Raw genomic sequence first — 18,984 nt, forward strand, 5'->3', positions numbered from 1 at the left:
TTCCTTTGAGTCCAACAGTTCAACCTGCTCTCAGTGCATCTTACTGTTCAATTTTCTAGTCCTCATTTCATTATTTTGTCCATAAGGAGGTTGCGGGGGAGAGTGTTGATAGCCTTAGTAAGGTCAAGAAAAACAACATTCATTCTTTCCCCTCTTCCGCCAAGCTAGTCATTTAATTGTAGAAGGCCCTCAGGCTGGTCAGGCATGATTTCCATTTCATAAATTCATGCTGACTACCCCCAGTCACCTTCTTGTCCTCTGTATGCTTGGGAATAGTTTCCGGAATTTGTTTCATCGCATTCCTAGGAATAGAGGCAAGACTGACTGGCCTGTAGCTCCCTGCATTTTCTATCTGGCCCTCTTGAAGATAGAAGAGACACCCCTGGCAGCTTCCACTTCAACTGTGTGAGCTATTCTACCATATTTCTGTGATCCTGAGGCCACAGCTTTGCAACTGCATGCAGACCTCTAATTCCTCCTGTTTATTACCCATACTGTGTGCACCAGCATACAGGCACTCATTTTTCCTGGCTTGCAGAAGTGTGAGAGCTTCCCCCATAGTGTTCTTCTCTCAGTATTTCCTTATTTGTGGGGATAATGCAGTACAACAAATGAAAAAAGACATAATGAGACAAGGTAAGAGAAAAGATTAGAATGATAAGAGGAAGAGGAAAGAGTTCTCCTTTCCTACCTCCTCACCTACATTTTGGCAGTGCAGAGAAGAGGTAATCATGGGAACAAACTAACAAACAAACTAGAGATAGGTAAAACCCTGAGGGAATGCAGGAGAAACCTGGAACATACTGGCTTTCGGAACATACTGGCTTTCAAGTCACCAGTTCCCAATACGCAGATCATTTGACCTTTGTTTTTAAGCTAGATTGCATCTCTAACCTACGCTGGAGCTTAGCACTGTCTAATGTCTGGGTCTTCACAGGCAGATATCTGTCTTACCTCAGATAGCTTCAGGGTGATGCATGTACGTTTTTTTCTTACTTTTAACATAGGCATCCAAAAGGACTCCTGACATTGTTTAGGAGCAGCAGAGGAAACTCAGCTTGGAGTCTTTTAAAAAGCTTAATGCTCACCTTGAATGTAATACCTTCCCTGTAACGGAAAATTGGGCCAGATTTCCAGCTTTTAAATAATTTACTGTATTAATTCATCATTTAGATACACACATAAGTGTGCGTTACATTCTTTTGTCAGATTCCCAAACTGAGTAAACTGTTATGTCTTGTGAAACTAGCAGAGCTAAGCTGATTTGCAACAGATATGAGCTGGCCATTTAAATCACGTATTATCAGGGCAAACATTGGTTTGGAAGTGAAATAAAAAGCAAATGCCAGTCATTCAAATTCCAGAGCTAGAAGTCTTTCTGTTCATCTCTCTGTTGCTCACCAGCTGATGGGTTCTTACCTACTTTTATGTTATTATTATTATTACTATGCAAGCCCAAGGATCATAATTCCTTAATTGCTCATGCTAGTGGGATAACTAAAGTAGTAGTGTGAAGAGGAGAGGCAGTATATGCTTATAGAAATTCAGAATGCATTAGGATACATATGTGAATATGGATCATGTAAGACTGATCTTAACACTTAGTATAGATCTTGCTAGACAGAATTCCAGCACATCATTTTAATAGAAAAGTATTTGCTCAGGGAAAGAAAACATTTTCTAAGTACTAAACCCTATATGGTCTGCATAATGAAAATGGTGAACAACATACGTAGTCAACAGAGTCTTGTTTTAAACTGCTTCTAAAATGCACAGGTATACTGACTCTGAAGTTTAGACTAAGTAAATACTTAATGAAAGCAAGAAATATGCATTTTGTCTGAATGAAATTTTAGATTCTGAAAAAAAAAAAGAGTAGTTCTTTCACCTGGCATGTTGTTTCTTCTATCTTCTTTCCTTGAAGCAAATGTATCCCATCACCAATAATATTATCTTTTGTGAATGACGGCAAAAAAAAAGAAAAAAAGAAAAAAGAAAACATGCTTTAAAATGTCCTGTTTTAAGTTTTTCTGAGGAAAATAATTTAATTTGATGTTTTCAGATGACATTTTCACTCTCTGAAGTTAATCTTGTATTGTTTAAGCATGCATTTTATTTCAAACTGCTTTGAAGTAGGCTACAGAACAAACTGGCAAACTGACTCGCATAAAGAAAATTCATTCATGCTTTCTTCTTAATCTGTACTTAGTCCTCTAAGAGTTTACTAACCCAGAAACCCACCAGGTGCTTCCTCTTGCCCTACTAATCTACAACAGAAATTCTAGAACATTCGTATAGAAAAAGTTAAGGACAAAAATGAACTTTGCAATTGAGAACTGTTTAGCTTAGGTTAGAGTAGAAATTACTTTGAAAGGATGAATGTCCTCTCATTTCTTCTAAGAAATTAATGCTTTACATGGGAAGAATATTTACCTGCATTACAAAAATGAGCAATAATAGGTCAAATAACTCTTTGAAAAGTTTAGTTTCAGTACATCTACTTTGAAAGATCTACTCTTATTCCTAATGTTAATGCAAAGCATTCACCATTATAATACTATGGAAAGGCCCTATTGATGAGATTCCATCAACACAGATATCAGAGACACTTCATTATTTTGCAGGAAAAAAATAGTTGCTAAACACAGTACAAAATGCTATCCATTTATTCAAAGTTACTAGAAACCAGTAGGAATGTTTACTGGTTTCAGTTTTTTTTTACATGCATCCTAACTTGGTGTCTTTATTGCTGCTGAGGAATACCTTACAACATGAGTAGTTCGCCTGTTTGCAAAATGACAGCTTATTTAACATATACACGAAACATATTCACAAAAACAGGCAAGCAAGGCTGATTGCATTGTTTTCTCTATGATCAACAGAAAAGAAAGATTAATTCAGTGAATAATCCCAAGTGACTGAGATTCTTCTGTTATTACGTGAAAAAAAGGGTTTGAATGTGATAATGAAAATTTATATTCAAAGAAATAAGCAAAATCTTAGTTCTCAAAATGCCTATGCTTATGTTGGGATTAAATGACACTACAATGTGTATAAAGCTATACAGAAAAACTGTAACTCATGTGAGTGAAACGATTAAAGGGCCACTGTACAAGCAAGTTAGCATATACATTTTCATGTTATTTTTAAGAAAATTCTGAGTCAAGAGACATTTTTAGAATTATATTTTTTTTCCTGAAAGAAAATCCTCTGCAAACAAAAATCATAACAAATAACAAGTAGTCTTCCTCACGGTTTCGCAAACTCACAAATTAGAATCTGGGCTTTGGGCAAAAAGAGCAATAGTCTTTTAATGTGCTAGTTCCACCCTGAAACCATAGCTCAGATGCTTAGAAAACCCCATCAAACAGTTTCCTTTATTCACCATGTGCGTCAACAGGAAGAGGAAAAATGAGTCACTGAAAATTTTATTGCATGAATTTGCCTTTAAAGGCTTCTGCAATAGTTTCTGTGTTAATAGGACAGTGTCTTTCTTCTACAGACTTAATGTTTACTATAAAACCAAAAGCTTTGCAAAAAAATTATGTTACATTCCCAAAACTAATGTGACTGATCAGATTTTAAGCTGTCTCAAGCACCTACAACTCTCCTTGAAGTCACTGAGGGCCAGGTGTCTGACAACCCAGTTTACTTAAATATAGAGCTAGCTGCATCTCTGGAAGCAGCATAACTCACTTCAAGCATTGCTTACGCAACACCAGATTAACATAACAGGGTTGTTCCTGGTCCTCAGGCTAATTTGTTTTCATCTCCTGCAGGCATCTCTGCACACTGTAGCCCTGTGCTCTGAAAGCTTACTCTAAAAATGAAGTCTTGAACTGTTCAGCCCTTGCCCACACATCCTCTTAATGTCTATCCCAAAATAGTATTATTTGGTAGCTGTTTGCAGATGAATAACAAAGAACCATGGGGCAACATATAATGTCCTTAGTCTGAAAGACTACATACAGTGACACTGTTTTTAATGTAATTTCATTCAAAACCAAATGAACAACAGCAAGTTATTAAAACAAATCTTAGTGGTCCCCCCAGCCATGAGTTCTTTTGCTAGCCATAATAATATGCACCTGCAGTACTCTTAAATCTTGCTTAAATCAGCTTTCCAATCCGCTGAAATATGGAATAGGGTATTTGGGTAAACAAACACACAAACACATATGCAAAATATATCTGAAAGTTGCAGTGTTCTTTTCTTCCTGATCTGGCAACGGACGCCAGTCACTTTACTGTGGAATGAATTGGGTGCAGTAGAGAAGTAAGTCTGCTGACTCTGAGAGGTGTCAGCTCTTTTCTCTTTGGCTCTGTAACGCTCTTTTATGGAAGACCAATAACTGTGAATTGCATAGTCAACTTTTTCAATAGTGATGCTTTTAGGCAAATCTGGTACTGATGATTTGGGTTTGGGCTTGTGAGCAAAGAATACTCCCACTATTTTATCTGTGGAATATCTAAATTTTTACTGCCTTATCACTCTAGAAATCTGAGTTTTTAAGCAGTAATACAGCAGCATTAAGGACCTAATCCGAAGGCTTCCAGTGTCAGTAGATGTCTTTTAATTTAATTCAGTGAGATTTGGGTCAGGTCGGTGAATACAGCTCTGAATAAAGCAGAAAAGTCTATGCTGGCCACCATGCACAGTTTATTACCTCTAACAGAAATTCATATTATGCAACACACTTACAAACCTTGAAGATTATCTCTGTTAAGAGAGAGGTTTGATCAATAGTGCCAAATTGATCGATAGTGATATACACTGTAAATCTCCTTGCAATGGTTTTCACTACCGTGTGAAGGCGACTTCTCTTAAGATAATTTTACTGCAGTAGGGGAAGGGAGACTTTTATTTAGCTGCCAGTTTTGCTTCCTGTATCCCTCTGGGCCCCTGCCCTTCAATTACAACACTTGTCAGCTTTCAAAATGTGCACTGCTTCTTTTGCATGCTCTGGATGTTTTAAAGGGTAAAAACATCTTGAGTAGAAAAGAGACTGGAGGAAGGTCAAAAAGTTCTGCTTTCTCATTCAGCCTCTTTCCACCTCCCAACTGACAACCTCTGAAGTATTTTGAGGAATCATTCCAAAATGTTTTTGATTAAAAGTAAGGCTTTTCTGGAGAGAAATGCCTGATATTTCTTTCACCTATCATTATAACCTTCCCCCTTGAAAGACAATAAGACTTACTGAAGGTCCCTTTCCCCCTCATCAGCTCATCACAAGATGATGAAATTCCTGTAAATGTTCCTGTCATCTTTTCTTTCTGGTTGTGGTTCCAAGAGACCAAATTTGCGTATACATGGGCAATACAATATTGCAATTTCAGATCTATTTTTCCAGCATTTCAGAGTTTATCTTCAAATGGTGAAGTGAATGAAATCCAGAGGGGAAACTGCTGCCCTGTCCTCTGCTTTCTTTGGCATATCAAGGTAACAGTGGACTCTCCCAACAGTGTATAACATCTAGACCATCTGTACAGGAGATACTAAAAGTTAAGGGTATGGCCATCTTCCGCCCTTGTTGGCATTAAGCAGAGACAAAACATGCATCCACTTTAATCTCACATATCTTCATTTCTGTTTCTGCTCAGCCTTGTCTGGTTTGGTCTGATTAGGCAACTATAACAGATCTACCTTGACTTTAAAAAGTATAAATTCCATTCCTGGAAGCAACATTAAGTAGATTATCAAGGCATTTTAATTTTTAGAAGTCCAGTTTTTTAAAAGTCCAGTTTGTGTTTAAATAGCCAAGGTGACTGCTCACTTGTTCTCATAGTTATTTTAGTGAAGTTATACCGATCAACTCTTAACAGTGTTACAAGTAACTTCCCAAATATTAGCTATAAGGTTGCTTCAATAAAGTTGGTCAAAATCAGTTTAGAAAGAGAATTGGACAAAAGAGTTGCCTACAAAATTCTGCCAACTCTCTTTTGCAATTGTCACAAGAGCAATATATGGTATATGGGGAAAATGGACTCCTACTCTAGGTTCATATTAGAGTTGGCAATCCCAATACAACAAGACTATGGCAATTTATTGTAGCAGAAGTCTTATTTGTTCTTTGGCCCATGGACTACAGTGAGTTGCTTACAGTGTATGTTCTTAGTTTCCCAGTTTTAAGGTAAGCTTTATTTTAGCTGCACTTTTTTTTCCCCTTGAGGACAAGATAAATCTCAAAAGGCCCTTGCAAATTATTTAGCTAGATTACTGGTGAAAAATGAGAAATTTTCCTAGGTGCCCTTTTAAATACTTTGTGAAAAATGCAAAATCAGCTGAAATATGCTTAGCAATTACCTTCAAGCTGACAGTGCCTTCTGATGTACGAATCATTCTCCGGCTTCCTGGAACCCTGCCAAAGTGTGCCATTCAAATTTTTCCTGTCTAAAGTAAAAGCACAGAGAGCAGTCACCTGAATTCATAGCAAACCTGTGAAATAACAGGAAAGTCTATAAAAATAGCATCAGAATGCAAATCAGACAAGCTTGCAGAACACTGTAGCATCTGCTCAAACAGAAATGAATTGATGATTTCACAATATAGGAAATTCAATGAATAGATGATATTTACTGTGGGCAGACTTCAAGATTTATCATCTTTTTCTGCTGTCTAATACCTCATTTAACACTGCTGAAACATGATCAGAATAATTGTTATCTTAACCCTTGTTTTAAGAGCTAGGAGCCCACAGAACATCTGTGCCTTTATATTGCTTCCAGGAGCTGTATAAATATTACTGAATTTTACAATTACAAGTTAGTGTGTTAGCAAGAAATTGCATCAAAGATGCTCACACATGCCCCAAGGCTAGTACTGTCTCAGCTTGAATGGCAGAAACTAGGCTGTCTTTGAGAACAAAATGGCCATTGTCCTGTTCCCTCAGTTAACTTCAAAGTGGTCATGCTTCACAGCATATTGATAACCATTAAGATTTTGTGTTTTCTGGGTTTGTTTTCTGTTTGTTTTGTTAGTTTCTTTTTTTAATGCTGAGTTTAACTCTATGTTAGAAAATTATCTTTTTGAAAGTACTTGTAGATTTTGTAACGTTCCACATGAAAGTCTTCCCAGTGCAGGGCTACAGAATGAAGCCTTAACAGAGGGGAAATTCCATCTATATGGGACACGTTGTTATGAAATACAGCTGCATTGTTACAGGCAGATAGAATAATCTTTTTATGCAGTAAAGACTAGATACAACAACTAAACCCAAACTCCAAAGAATAAATAATAGAATGTTAACTGGAAGCTCTCACTCAAAAAATAGGCAATCATCAGGTTTTAAGAAACTGATGATTATTTCCGATAGAAGTTTTACAAAATAGAATCACAAGCATGAACAAGAATATGCAGTGTCAGGATGTGTTTAAAAAAACCCCAACCCTGAATTTCTTCTTTGGTGAACTTTTTTTGTGAAAGCTGAAGCAAAGTAATTTGGGTCGTGAATCTGAATTTGATTAGATGAGAGACATTTCATTTTTTTTTAAACTGATTTAAAGAAATACTGGACATGCTGAGTATTTCTCATGCTGTCCCATAATATGTTCTTTAAATCTCAATTTGGCTTTTATGTTTAAATATTTGTTTTCAATATCTGCCTACAAACGTGTCTGTGAAAAGCAGGGAGAGAAGGAGAATATATTGACAGTTTAATTGTATTTTTTCCTTTCCTCTAAATTTGCTTCAACAACTGTAAAGCAAATCAGACCATTAACTGAAATTGTCTCTGTGAGATTAACACAGGCATACAGCAAATTATTTAAGCAGTTACTAACCAAATGCTTCATTTTCAGACATGGACTTCTGGATGGATCTAAAAGAATTAAAAGAATTTACAATTAGCTCAATGTCAGAATGAAAAATGAAACCATACAATCAAATATGGGTATTTTAAAACTAATTATTCAAAGCAGACCATGGAGTTTTAGCTGTGCAATTCCCACCAGCTTTAATTGGAGTTACTTGGCTTTTCTCATTCACTCAATCGTCTATTCCTACGTATCACACAAAACTCTGAAAGCTTCTGAGTATTCATTCTGTAAAAATATGTTATCCAAGTTTCTTTCTTTTGTGAATGAAGAATCAGGGAGCCCATGAGGAAGAAAATAAGAGGTACTTTTCTTTAGGTATAATCTGAAGTGTCCTACAACTTTTAGAAATTAGTGTCTGAAGTTTGGCAACATAATAATGGATTGAACCAAGGAGATACATATAAACATGCTATCCCCACAACCTTGAGTGACGCTGTATTGCCCAAATAAACCTTGAGCCTTTTGCGCATTTACACCAAGGAATAGTCCTAACTCATGCTTACATCTGTGGTCAGTGGTTTACAGACAATGACTTACAGAATATACTAATTTAACAGAAGAAAAAAAATCCTTGAATTAACAAAGCTCTACCCTGTGAATTACTTTGGTTCACTTTAGTCATAAAAAAACCCAATGGAGAGTAATTTAAGAGCTGGTGAATGAAGCCAGAAGGTTTTGTTACATGAGACCAGAAACTCTCTAATCTGTGACAATGACCAGCAGAAGGGAAAGAGCACAGAAACTGAGATCCATCTCCCAGTTTCAGGCATGTAGGTGCTGGAGGTTTTCCTGAGCAAGAGGGTGCAACTGAACTGTTGCTTTTTAAGGAACTGGTCTGTAGGTATTAGCTCCTTTTGAAAACACTTCGATTTTTTATTTTATTTTTTTTGCTTCCAGAGTTCCACAATTTCTTTCTTACTGCCTGAAGAAGGCATACTTCTGTTCATTTCATTGGTGCTTCCTTGTTGCCCATTTTAAGAAAAAAACACAATAATAATTCCTCTTTCATTTTCTCCATATCCACAGAAAAGCCAATGTGAAAATCTCCATATTATCAGCAGGGGTGTCATGCCAGGATGACACTGGATGTCTGGATGTCTGGACATTCACAATGAAATAGTCTTCATTACAAAAACTTTTCATGTTGAATGAAGCTCTTTTCATTCAGTTTACTCTTTTTTTTAATATCAATTAGTCAAATGATCTAGACAAACCTTGTAAATTCTGATAACTAATTTAGGATAAGATAAGTTTTAGAACAGAATAGTTTTATTTGAATTGCAAGATTTGACACTATAGCTATAGACTACTATTTCTACTCCTGGGGCAGACTTAGTTCTGATCTAGGTGATTGCATCATATTTGGTAGAGCTTGGTGTGGGAATACCTGGGTAAGGCCTACACAGTAGTTTGGCTTCTTTAAATATATTAAAGAATGATGAGGAAACCATGAATAATGGAATAATATCCATACTTTAATTAATGCAATTTTGGGATCATTTTCACAGAGCCCTGGCTGGTCACAGATAGCTGAGATCTCACAGCTCTGAGTGCGTACATCTCTCTAGTTGCAGTTGGTAAGTTACTAGTGTTTTTGTCAGATGACCAGAAATAGATTAACCCTGTTACTTAAGACAAAGGAACCCTTGATTTTCTTTGAAATCTTAATTTATTTTGAATTTCTCATCAATAGATATAGAAAACATTGATGTTCTGAATTTAGTGTAGCCCCACTAAAAATGAAGGAAAACCCCCTAATTCCAGGGATTTTCATGTCTGTTACAGTAGGCATATAGGATCTGTCTTTATCATTCCATTAGACAGGATTTCAGATTTCATCTGAAGGGGACCACTTCAGTAATGCCATAGCTTTTAACCTGAAGCCAACAAATAATCTTCAGAAGAAATTCTTCTGCTTACTAACATAAATAAATCATTAGCCCAAACCATAGTATTGTGTCTTAATAACTGGATGCAAAGCGTGATGCTGTCACAAATATACTTGATAAAATACAGTCTGACCTCCTTTATCGGAATAATTTCGCAAACTAATTTTTTACTTGGATTAAAAACACAAACAAAAAGAAACTATTCAGGAGATTATCAGGTCAATGGTGCAAACGTGTTACAAAATAGGTTACCACTTCAATCTTTCAGAAAAGGAGACATATGGTTTAACCAAGCTCAGATTAACTGCATTCGATTTTAGTTGTCCTTGTTCTGTTATTTTGGAAGAAAGCTTTATGTATATGAAAAAAATCATGGCAAAAAAGCTTTAGTAATGCATTACAGGCATGTTACTTGCTTTCCAACTGCAACATTAATACGTGTAACTGTAAGGATTAAAGCAACACTGGTAAACATTAATAAATCAAGCATGAAAGGTACAGACAAACATAGTGACACTGTGTAGACCTCAGACTGGTCTCAACTTACTTTCTTTTTTTGGTCAGTGTGTTCTCAAATTCAGGAAATTCCTTTTAAAAAGATAGAGAAAAAAGTCTATGAAAATCAAAACTATTTAATTCAAATATAATATTTTCCTCACTGGAAAGACACTGAATTCTATACTTTTGATGGTTGTTTTTAGTATCCACTAATATTTATAGTCTTTCTTTTTCCAGCAGCTGAAGCTATGGAGGACTTAGTTTAACAAAGAATATATGTAATAATGTGTCCTGATTTAGGAAGCTTCACTATCCATGGCTCCTAAGAAGCTGACAACAGTAATACCCCTGAAAAAAGAGAGAACAGCACTCTTACCCCAAAATGAATACCACATTTCTTCAATAGTGTGATTCTTTTACATTTTATGAGGATAAAATAACCACACGTTACAATGGGATGTGGCTGTCTGAGGGACATGGAAGGATGCAGACTCTGTAACTCCATTACATGCAGAGAAATGTGGATGAGAGTGTGAAATTCTGCAAGTAAAACTGAAAGTTGTGCGTGTCAGCCTGGCAAAACTCTGGGGGACCCCAAACAAGAATCAAACACTGGTTTGGAGCTAAGATTACACAGCTCCCTAGGTCAAGATTATATGCACCCTGACAAGATGTGGGAAGGGAGATGAGTTACATGGGTGTTGAAAGAGTGAACAAAAGGCTGCCTCACTCTGCAAGTATTTCCAAAACATCTCACTGCATCTTTGCTATCACAGTTACCCTGGGACTTGAAGTTAATTTTAACTTTAAGAAAACCCGAGGATGTCATGCTAGGACAGAAGAGATCTCTGATCTATTTTGATATCTCCTGAGACAGAATATCAAAGCACTGTATCACTTTCATTCTATTTCTTCCATCCTGGAAAGCAGAAACTGGGATAAAAATGTCCATGATGAATGCCACTTCAATCTGCTGTGCAACAAGAGACATTAAAAAAACACAACAAAACCAGTCATTATTTTATAAATATGAAAACTTCAGTGTATAGACCTATTTTTCATATTCTTACGTTTAATTTATTTTCTTCGTGTAATACTATCTAAATTTCCATGTCTCTGACCACAGTAATTTAAAAATGTCATCAGGTTGCATGTTGAAAATCCAAAACATGTACTAGATATAAAATGCTCAATTATTCACTGCATTATTTTATTTTTATCCTCCTGGTAAAACCCACCATAGATTTTTTGTTAAGCTTCTTCAGGAGAGGACTGTTTTACTGCACTGAGATTATTTTATCTGACTGTAGGAGGTACTGTTAGCACCTGGATATTTGTGAATACTAATAACTGTATGCAGTTTCCACAGATTTTTGGTTTTTTTTTTTGCATGTATAGATTAGTTCGCAGACACTGCATGCAGACCAAGAGTATACAGAACTTATCACCTACTTTGAAATACTGCAAGCAATGTAAGATAAATTTCTTGCTGAAAAAAAAATCAGCACTTTAGTCTTGTGACAAATCTTTTCAGCAGCTCTAAAGAAATGGCTAGATGAGGTGCACTGGTACACAGAGAAGTTGAAAGATGTTGAAAAGGTGATTTTAAGGCTCCTTTAAAAAGGTAGTGTCAACAGTCATTAAAAAAAAAATCAAATATTTGATTTCAGAGAGGCTTGTTAGAGGAAGCATTATGCATGGAGGTCAGAGACCAAAGGATATTCTAAATTAGAATCTGTATATGATCCAGGGCAAATATTGGAGACAGGACCCCCTCTAAACCTCAGTGTGGCCATGTACCTGAAAGACTATTAATTCTTATCTTCACGTGCCAAACACCTGGTGTGGAACATATATTGTTGGTTTAATCTTTTACTCCATGATTTGAAACCAATGCTTCAGCATCAGTTTCTTAAAATCCAGCAAAAGATGCATATATAGCATAACATAATACATTGAGGTGATACTGACATGAATTCACTGAATATCAAGGGATGCAGTGCCACAGTGAAAAATGCCAGTCACTTAAAACCAGCACCTTTTATACAACCCATTTCTTCTTGCTGTGTCTGAATCAACTGGTTAAATTGGGTGTCCTGGATTCAGCTGGGATAGAGTTAATTTTCTTCCTGATAGTTGGCACAGCGCTGTGTTTTGGCTTTAGTCTGACTAAACAATAACTCACTGACTTTTTAGTTGTGGCTTAGTGCTTAACCTGATCAAGGACTTTTCAGTCCCATACTTTGCCATTGAGGAGGGATGCAAGAAGATGGGAGGAAGTACAGCCAGGACACCTGATCTTGACCTGAACTATTGTTGCACATTGGGATACAATAATAAATTACCCTTGTTTGTATTTTTTTTAAATATAATTTCAGTGTTTGACTACACTTAAAATTGCAAATAACTGAAACTAGAAATCAAGCAATTTTGAAACATTTTTTACCTTAGAATGTAAATTAAGGTCAATCTAGACTCTACTCTCCACATTCTCCAAAGTGCATAATTACCTTATTTATGGGAACAATTCTTTCTTTCCCTATCCCCAATATGAAAAATCTGCTTCCTAGAAACAAACTGCACATGACATTCAGCATTATGAAATTATTAATAAAGTCCATTCCCCCCTGCTTTTACCAAATAACTCTGAATTAAATAATTAAATGAGTTCCTCTGGTGTTTACAAGCTCACCGAGAAAGCTAGAGCTGTTATGATGTCTGAAGACTTGCAAACAGGAAGACGATCATTTCAGATAACTAGCCCTCTTCTTTCTCTCACTGGAATCAAATGCCAATTATAACACTGCAGATTGAAGCAGGTATCATGACTGATTGTGGTTTTCCTGGCAATAACTTAGAAAGACTGATAAATTATTTGGCACTTTTGTGATATACAGGGTAGTTGATCATATCATGGTCAGCAGTTGAAAAATATGTGCATCTCATGACTTTGGGTGACTGCAATCTGACAGGAAATATATGAAAATAGTTTTAATACTGAAGACTCTTTTCTTAAGAAGCTTCAGACAGTTCATGAGATTGAAGACTGTAATACCAAGCTACAAGAGGTAGAAATTCAGTTTCCCAGTCAGTAGCATAGCTACAGGCAAAGAGTATCTGTATGATTGATTACATACTGTTGGCTACCAACTGTTTCTGATGAAGGTCCAGTTCAGCTTTGATGTGCACAAGGCTCAAAAGCAACTCCATAACCAATGTTTTCCTTTTGAGAATATTACTGAAGATGAGCAACAGGCAAAGTAAACAAAATATTAACAAACCAGTTCTCTGAGAGGATTAATATCAAAAGGCAAAAATGTGTGACAGGCCCAAGTTAGTACCACAGGAAAACCTGGAGTGGGATGATTCAAGGCAAAATATTTTGTATACTAAATAGATCTTCTGAGTTATGTGAAGGAGAACAGTGTACATGAAAGAGAGATTATTCTTCCTCCAGGATGTGTCATCAGGGCAGATATTTGGACAAGAGCAAAAATAATCATGGTTCAAAGGGCACGCAAAGAGTATGTTCACCGATTATGTCCTGCACAGCTTCAGTGACCACAGTACCCTATTATTTCCTGTGTCTCCAGAAGAATGTCACAGCTCAGCTATGATTAGGACAAATCACAACAGACAAGATTATTGCAAAAAAATAACTACCATGCTGCAGTATAAGGAAAAATTTCCTCTAGCCCTAGCCTCTCTTTTTTAAGTTGAAGGGAGCAGACCTTGAACACCTGTCCTGGTGATTTCTGAAGTTGTATAGAAAAAAAGGAGAGGCAAAGCCTCTTAAGGAGGAAATGTGGTGGTCCAGGTTGCTCCACCCCAGGAGATTTAACAGGTCTGTGGAATCTGCATGGCCGTGGTTCAGCCAACCATTTAAATATGCACTTGAGCCCGTACCTACTTAGCAGCTCACTTAAGTATGTGCATTACTGAATAATGATAGATGGCTAAATCAGGGCCTGAGGGAGCCAATAATGTTCTGAATTTATCATGCTGTGGGGGCTGCCCTGCATCCTGGAACCAAGTGACGGAATTAAAAATGGGAGAGAAGTACAAATGGGCTCAGTTAATAAGCTTAACGGCTTCATCCAAGGTGTAGGTCTAATAACTCACACGCTAGAAATAGCAGATAAGATTACACATAGTCCTTTGGCCTTAGTGACATTTTTCTATAGGTCCCACTGCTGACACATCACCGCTAATCTTGTTTTCCGTTTCTAGAGAGTATTTTATAAATAATCATGTTGATTCTACAGCCAGCACAGTGACACAGCATCCAGCCGTTATTTTTAGTTAAGTGCTGAGCTGAATATTCTCTCAAAACAGAACAAAATAAACCCCACAGCCAACCTAAACCCTAGTGAGCCAACAGTTTGCTTACCCATTTAGCATTGCTTTTAATGATGGTGAAATTTAAACCTAGTGATGACTAAATATGCCATCACTAAAAAATAATCACCTTTAGGAAAACAGAAATGTAGGAGAAGAGTTAGCTGAAACCAAAGTTCTGGATTCTTCTATTCATTGCTGCACATGCATCTTCATAGACTATGCAGTGCTATCCCACAAAACCAGCACTGAGAGTGTGAAAAATGTTTTGCTGCAGTTTGTTCAGATTAACATACAGGATTTTCTAATCCTACACTAGTAGCAAAATCTGCTTCTCTAGGCTGGCTGAATGAAAATAAAATTCTGTATTGGATGGGTTGATTAATTTTATGTAGACAAAAAATTCATAAAGCCTAACTCTATACTCATATAATGAAGAGTCCGATATAATGCTGCCAAATCAGAAAACAGAACAAACAAAAAAAGGCAAGAAACAAAAAGCCTGACAAGAATGTTCACTGTAGTTCCAATTTCTAGTCTTCTGTATTGTGAAAACCTTAGCAGAGCACAGTGCTGTGAATATGTCTTCACCGTATCTTGACAAGATAAGAATAATTTCTAGTAGTTATCTATTGCAAAGAATATTAGGACATCATATGTCACATGCTGAGTACAAACCAGAAAACAAAATCTGCTTTTAATTTTCATTTTAATTTTTCTAAATACTGTTCCTACCAGATAAATATCTATTGGTCCAGGAAATATCGGTGTGGTTGTTCTTAAGTATGAAGTTGTGTTGTAGTCACAGCAAAGTAGAAAAAGACTGGATGTAGGAGCTGAACTATAATGTCCACCTTTGTTAGTAGAATTGCATGTTTCAATATGGTTGTGTAATACAGCCCTAGCCAAATAGCTAGAGCCTTATACAGCTGAAATACTACAAGTATGCTAGGATTGGTTTACAGCTATATTCCACAACCATGATAAAACACAGCTGGAACAGTGTAGCATAGGTTCATTCTTATACTAACAAGATCACAACCTGATAGTGGGGGAAAAGCTGTCACACAGTATAGCATCTCCCAGCTACTGCAGTAAAATTCTAATGTAGGCACATTTCAGAGCCCAGGTTCATAGATCTTTGCCAATGCTATGAGGAATTGACTTGAGATCTCTGCCCTGCTACACTCTCAAAACCAGGACCATGATATAAAGCACCATGGTGATTATCTGGAAGACAGGGACGTGCACAGACTGAGATGGTTGCAGCAGAAGGGTCCCAGAAGAACAAGTTATTTCCATTCCTTTAGGGATTTGACAAGTGCATGCCATAATTCCAAAGCCATTATCCTATCATACCAGCTCCAGCACTTTTTCCATGCAAGTACTGTGTGCAAACATGCTTTGTGATACTGCAAAACCAACAGTCTCATAGGTACAGAGTACCTAACCCAGACTGCACATGGGTAAAGTTTGGCATAATTTCTGAAGTGAGGACAGTCTCTCTTCTTTGCATAATGAACATCCTGTTTTCTCTTTATTCCTTCACTGGAAAACATCATATGTTGCTACAGATAGACATAGTAATTATAAATGAAGCAGCATTATAAAACAGAGAACAGAGATTATTAAATGAAAAAGATTATGAAAATTAATATACTATGTTTAAGTATTTGTCAAATCCGCAATGATATATTATACCAACACCACACCAATAATAAAGGATTAAGCAGGGTAACATTATTTGGGAAGAAAAAAACCCCAACACAACACAACCTCCTTCCTATTTGCCTAATGAGGTCTTGTAAAATGCCAACATTATTTCAGCGGCCATCAGTTACAAAATTCGTACAACTCACACTTTAGAAATACGTTTTTTAATTAATAAAAAGGGCAAACAAAGACAACAATAGCATATCCTGTAGCAACAAACTCTTCTAATAGCTGTACCCAGCATTTTCACATGGTACTACTTAGAAAGAGAAATTCCCTCGCACAGTGAGCCTGCACTAATCTCACTTTGCTGCTAGCTGTATAGGAACTCATGACCTGTTTTTCAAGTGTGATTGTTAAGACTGGACAGAAATTGGGTCATTGGCTCTAAAGAGCCTAAATAGTTTAAACTGGCAGTTAAGCCAGCTGAACAAAAATGTGCCTGCACACAGAGCAATAGGTTTTTGAAAAATACATTGCATACTTTGCAGTGAAATTTTACTTACCAAAGACGTAGACCTATCAGGGGGTCCACAGCTTACGTGCATGCTCACAGGAGTGCTAGCCCGGCTGTCAGTAGTAGATGTATCCTTGGGTTCTTGACGTTCTGGGACAGGCTCATACAAGCTGTCCATTGAGCCCTCCTAAAACACATTTAAACGATTTTCAAAGATGAACACTTGGAAACACATTGAAGTAACAGTAATTCAAAAAGCAAACAGTTTGTGTGATTTACGAAATAGAGTGATTTCCCCTCCCTGTCTTTTGAAGTCCTTTACTTACTCCTTTCTCTGAAACAGAATGTAGAAATTGATTATAGTAAGTACCCAAATGCTGGAGTTTACAGTATCATGGCTTAGATTCCATGGATTCACAGGGGTAAAAATGAGCACACAACAAAATCTAATATTATCTGCTCATAAGGAGTAAAATCATCTGTGTATATCCACCTGAACACTACATGAACATTTCTGTAAAAACTGTAAACATGAATATTTCTATGTGAACTATAAAAAATGTTTTCTAGTTAGCCTAGAAATGAAAAAAAAAATACTATTTGCATTCAGTTTTTTTAACTGTATGCTATAATGCACATGGAAGGTTTCTTTTTCTCCAACCACCAAGAATATCAGCCTTTTAACAGACATTAAGATTTTCACATTTATCCCACAGCTCCAGGAGCCAGGATTACAGATACACACCACTATTACATAATTCAGGAGCTAAATGAAAGCAGATGGCAAAACTAAAAAAACTCTTAACTAATGATCCTAGATTTTAGATGTTGCCACTTTGATCTGCACTGAATATTTTCTCAATGAATTTTGATTACTGATTATAACTGCACCAATTAAGGGATAAATCAAATTTATAGCAGTATGACTTACAGCAGTGCAAGACTATTGAAATTAACATGGTATATTATTATTAAAAAGCATTTGTTCCTCTAGCAGAGAAGATAAACACAGATGTATATCTGAAGTTATATTGTTAATATGTAAAATTTTACAGGCAATATTAATGACTGGTGAAACAGCAGTTCAAAGTTATGATTAATTTTTGCAAGCACAGTGTTTATCTATGGTTCTTTATTTGCTTCAGTCTACTAGAGTCTTGATAACCCAAGATAAATGTTGTAGGAGAAATATTAGTTTTAACCTCTTAAAAATACTCAAGTTATATACCAGAGTTTATTCTAGGGTCGAAATAGCTAATGCTTCCTGGGAAAGTGGCACACGGCTTACAAAGCTCCCTACAGACGGCTTGCGCTCCTAACAGCCAGCTGAGCCTGGGTTTTGACAGCAGCAGCCTTTATTCATAAGAATAGTATTTTTTCTTACTGTTACTATGTTGCCACGTAGCAATAATGGTTCAGACTTCCAGTCTGAAGTTGTGGATTGAGCACTTCTAGACAACAATCTTGTTGCACAGTTCCAGGATTATGCAATGTAACATGTAACCATATCTTCTCCCTCTACGGCGAAAGGACTTTGATGAAGAGGTGCTTAATGGAAGTGTAAAAGAGAATGTGTGAGAGAGAAAAGAGACAGAAAAGAGAGGACAAGGAAGACTGAAGGAAAAGAAAGGGGACAGATGGGAAACAGAGATGGGGAAAGAGAAGAGGGGACAGACAACAAGAGAATAAGGGAGAAAAGAGCATAAGGGGTTGCATATGGGAAGGAGCGCTCAAGAAGGAAAGGGAGAATGTGAGAAAGAGTTCAAATGAGAGAAAGCTTGCGTGAGAGAGATGGAGTGCAAGGGTGCAAGAAAGGGCAGGTGTGTAAGAAAAAGCAAGTATGTGAAAAAAGATCAAGTGCATATGAAAGGGCGAAGGCATGTGGAGTCAGAAATGCATAAAAATAATGAAAGTATGAGAAAGAGGATGCATGCAAGAAGTAGAGCACATGAGAAACCATGAGCGCACACAAGAAAGAATACAAGAAAAAGTGAGTGCACAAGGAAGAGCGAGTACACAGAAGAGATATCAGGTGAAGAGGAGAAAGGAAGAAGCAAGACAGGAAGGAAGAGAACAGGATTGTGACCATGGACAAGAAAGGGAGCAAAAGAGCAGAGGCATGAAAATGAGTGTATGCGTGGAACAGTGTGTGAGACAGACCATGCAGAAATCAAGAAATAGTGTATAAAAAAGAGAATGTGTTGAAAAGTGCAAGAAAGAGATAGCATGAGGAAGAAAGTGAGCATGATGGTGTGGAAGAGTGCACTGCTACCG

General features: G+C 36.8%; 1 protein-coding gene across 1 annotated transcript in view; it reads right to left on the minus strand.

Annotated features, from left to right (window-relative positions):
• Window positions 1-16,897, minus strand: part of SAMSN1 (SAM domain, SH3 domain and nuclear localization signals 1) — a 78,309-nt gene extending 61,412 nt beyond the window's left edge. The window contains exons 1-5 of the mRNA XM_062622092.1: window positions 16,760-16,897; window positions 10,252-10,292; window positions 7,780-7,817; window positions 6,305-6,391; window positions 1,889-1,953 (exon numbers count right to left, since the gene is read on the minus strand). Coding sequence (XP_062478076.1) covers window positions 1,889-1,953; window positions 6,305-6,391; window positions 7,780-7,817; window positions 10,252-10,292; window positions 16,760-16,888 — 360 coding nt within the window. The 5' untranslated portion in view covers window positions 16,889-16,897. The remainder of the gene's footprint in view (window positions 1-1,888; window positions 1,954-6,304; window positions 6,392-7,779; window positions 7,818-10,251; window positions 10,293-16,759) is intronic.
• Between the last annotated feature and the right edge of the window lie 2,087 nt (window positions 16,898-18,984).

The sequence above is a fragment of the Pezoporus occidentalis genome, unplaced genomic scaffold, assembly GCF_034315485.1.
Source record: "Pezoporus occidentalis ecotype Australia unplaced genomic scaffold, CSIRO_AGI_Poc_V1 ctg24, whole genome shotgun sequence".
In the NCBI taxonomy this organism is placed as follows: domain Eukaryota; kingdom Metazoa; phylum Chordata; class Aves; order Psittaciformes; family Psittacidae; genus Pezoporus; species Pezoporus occidentalis.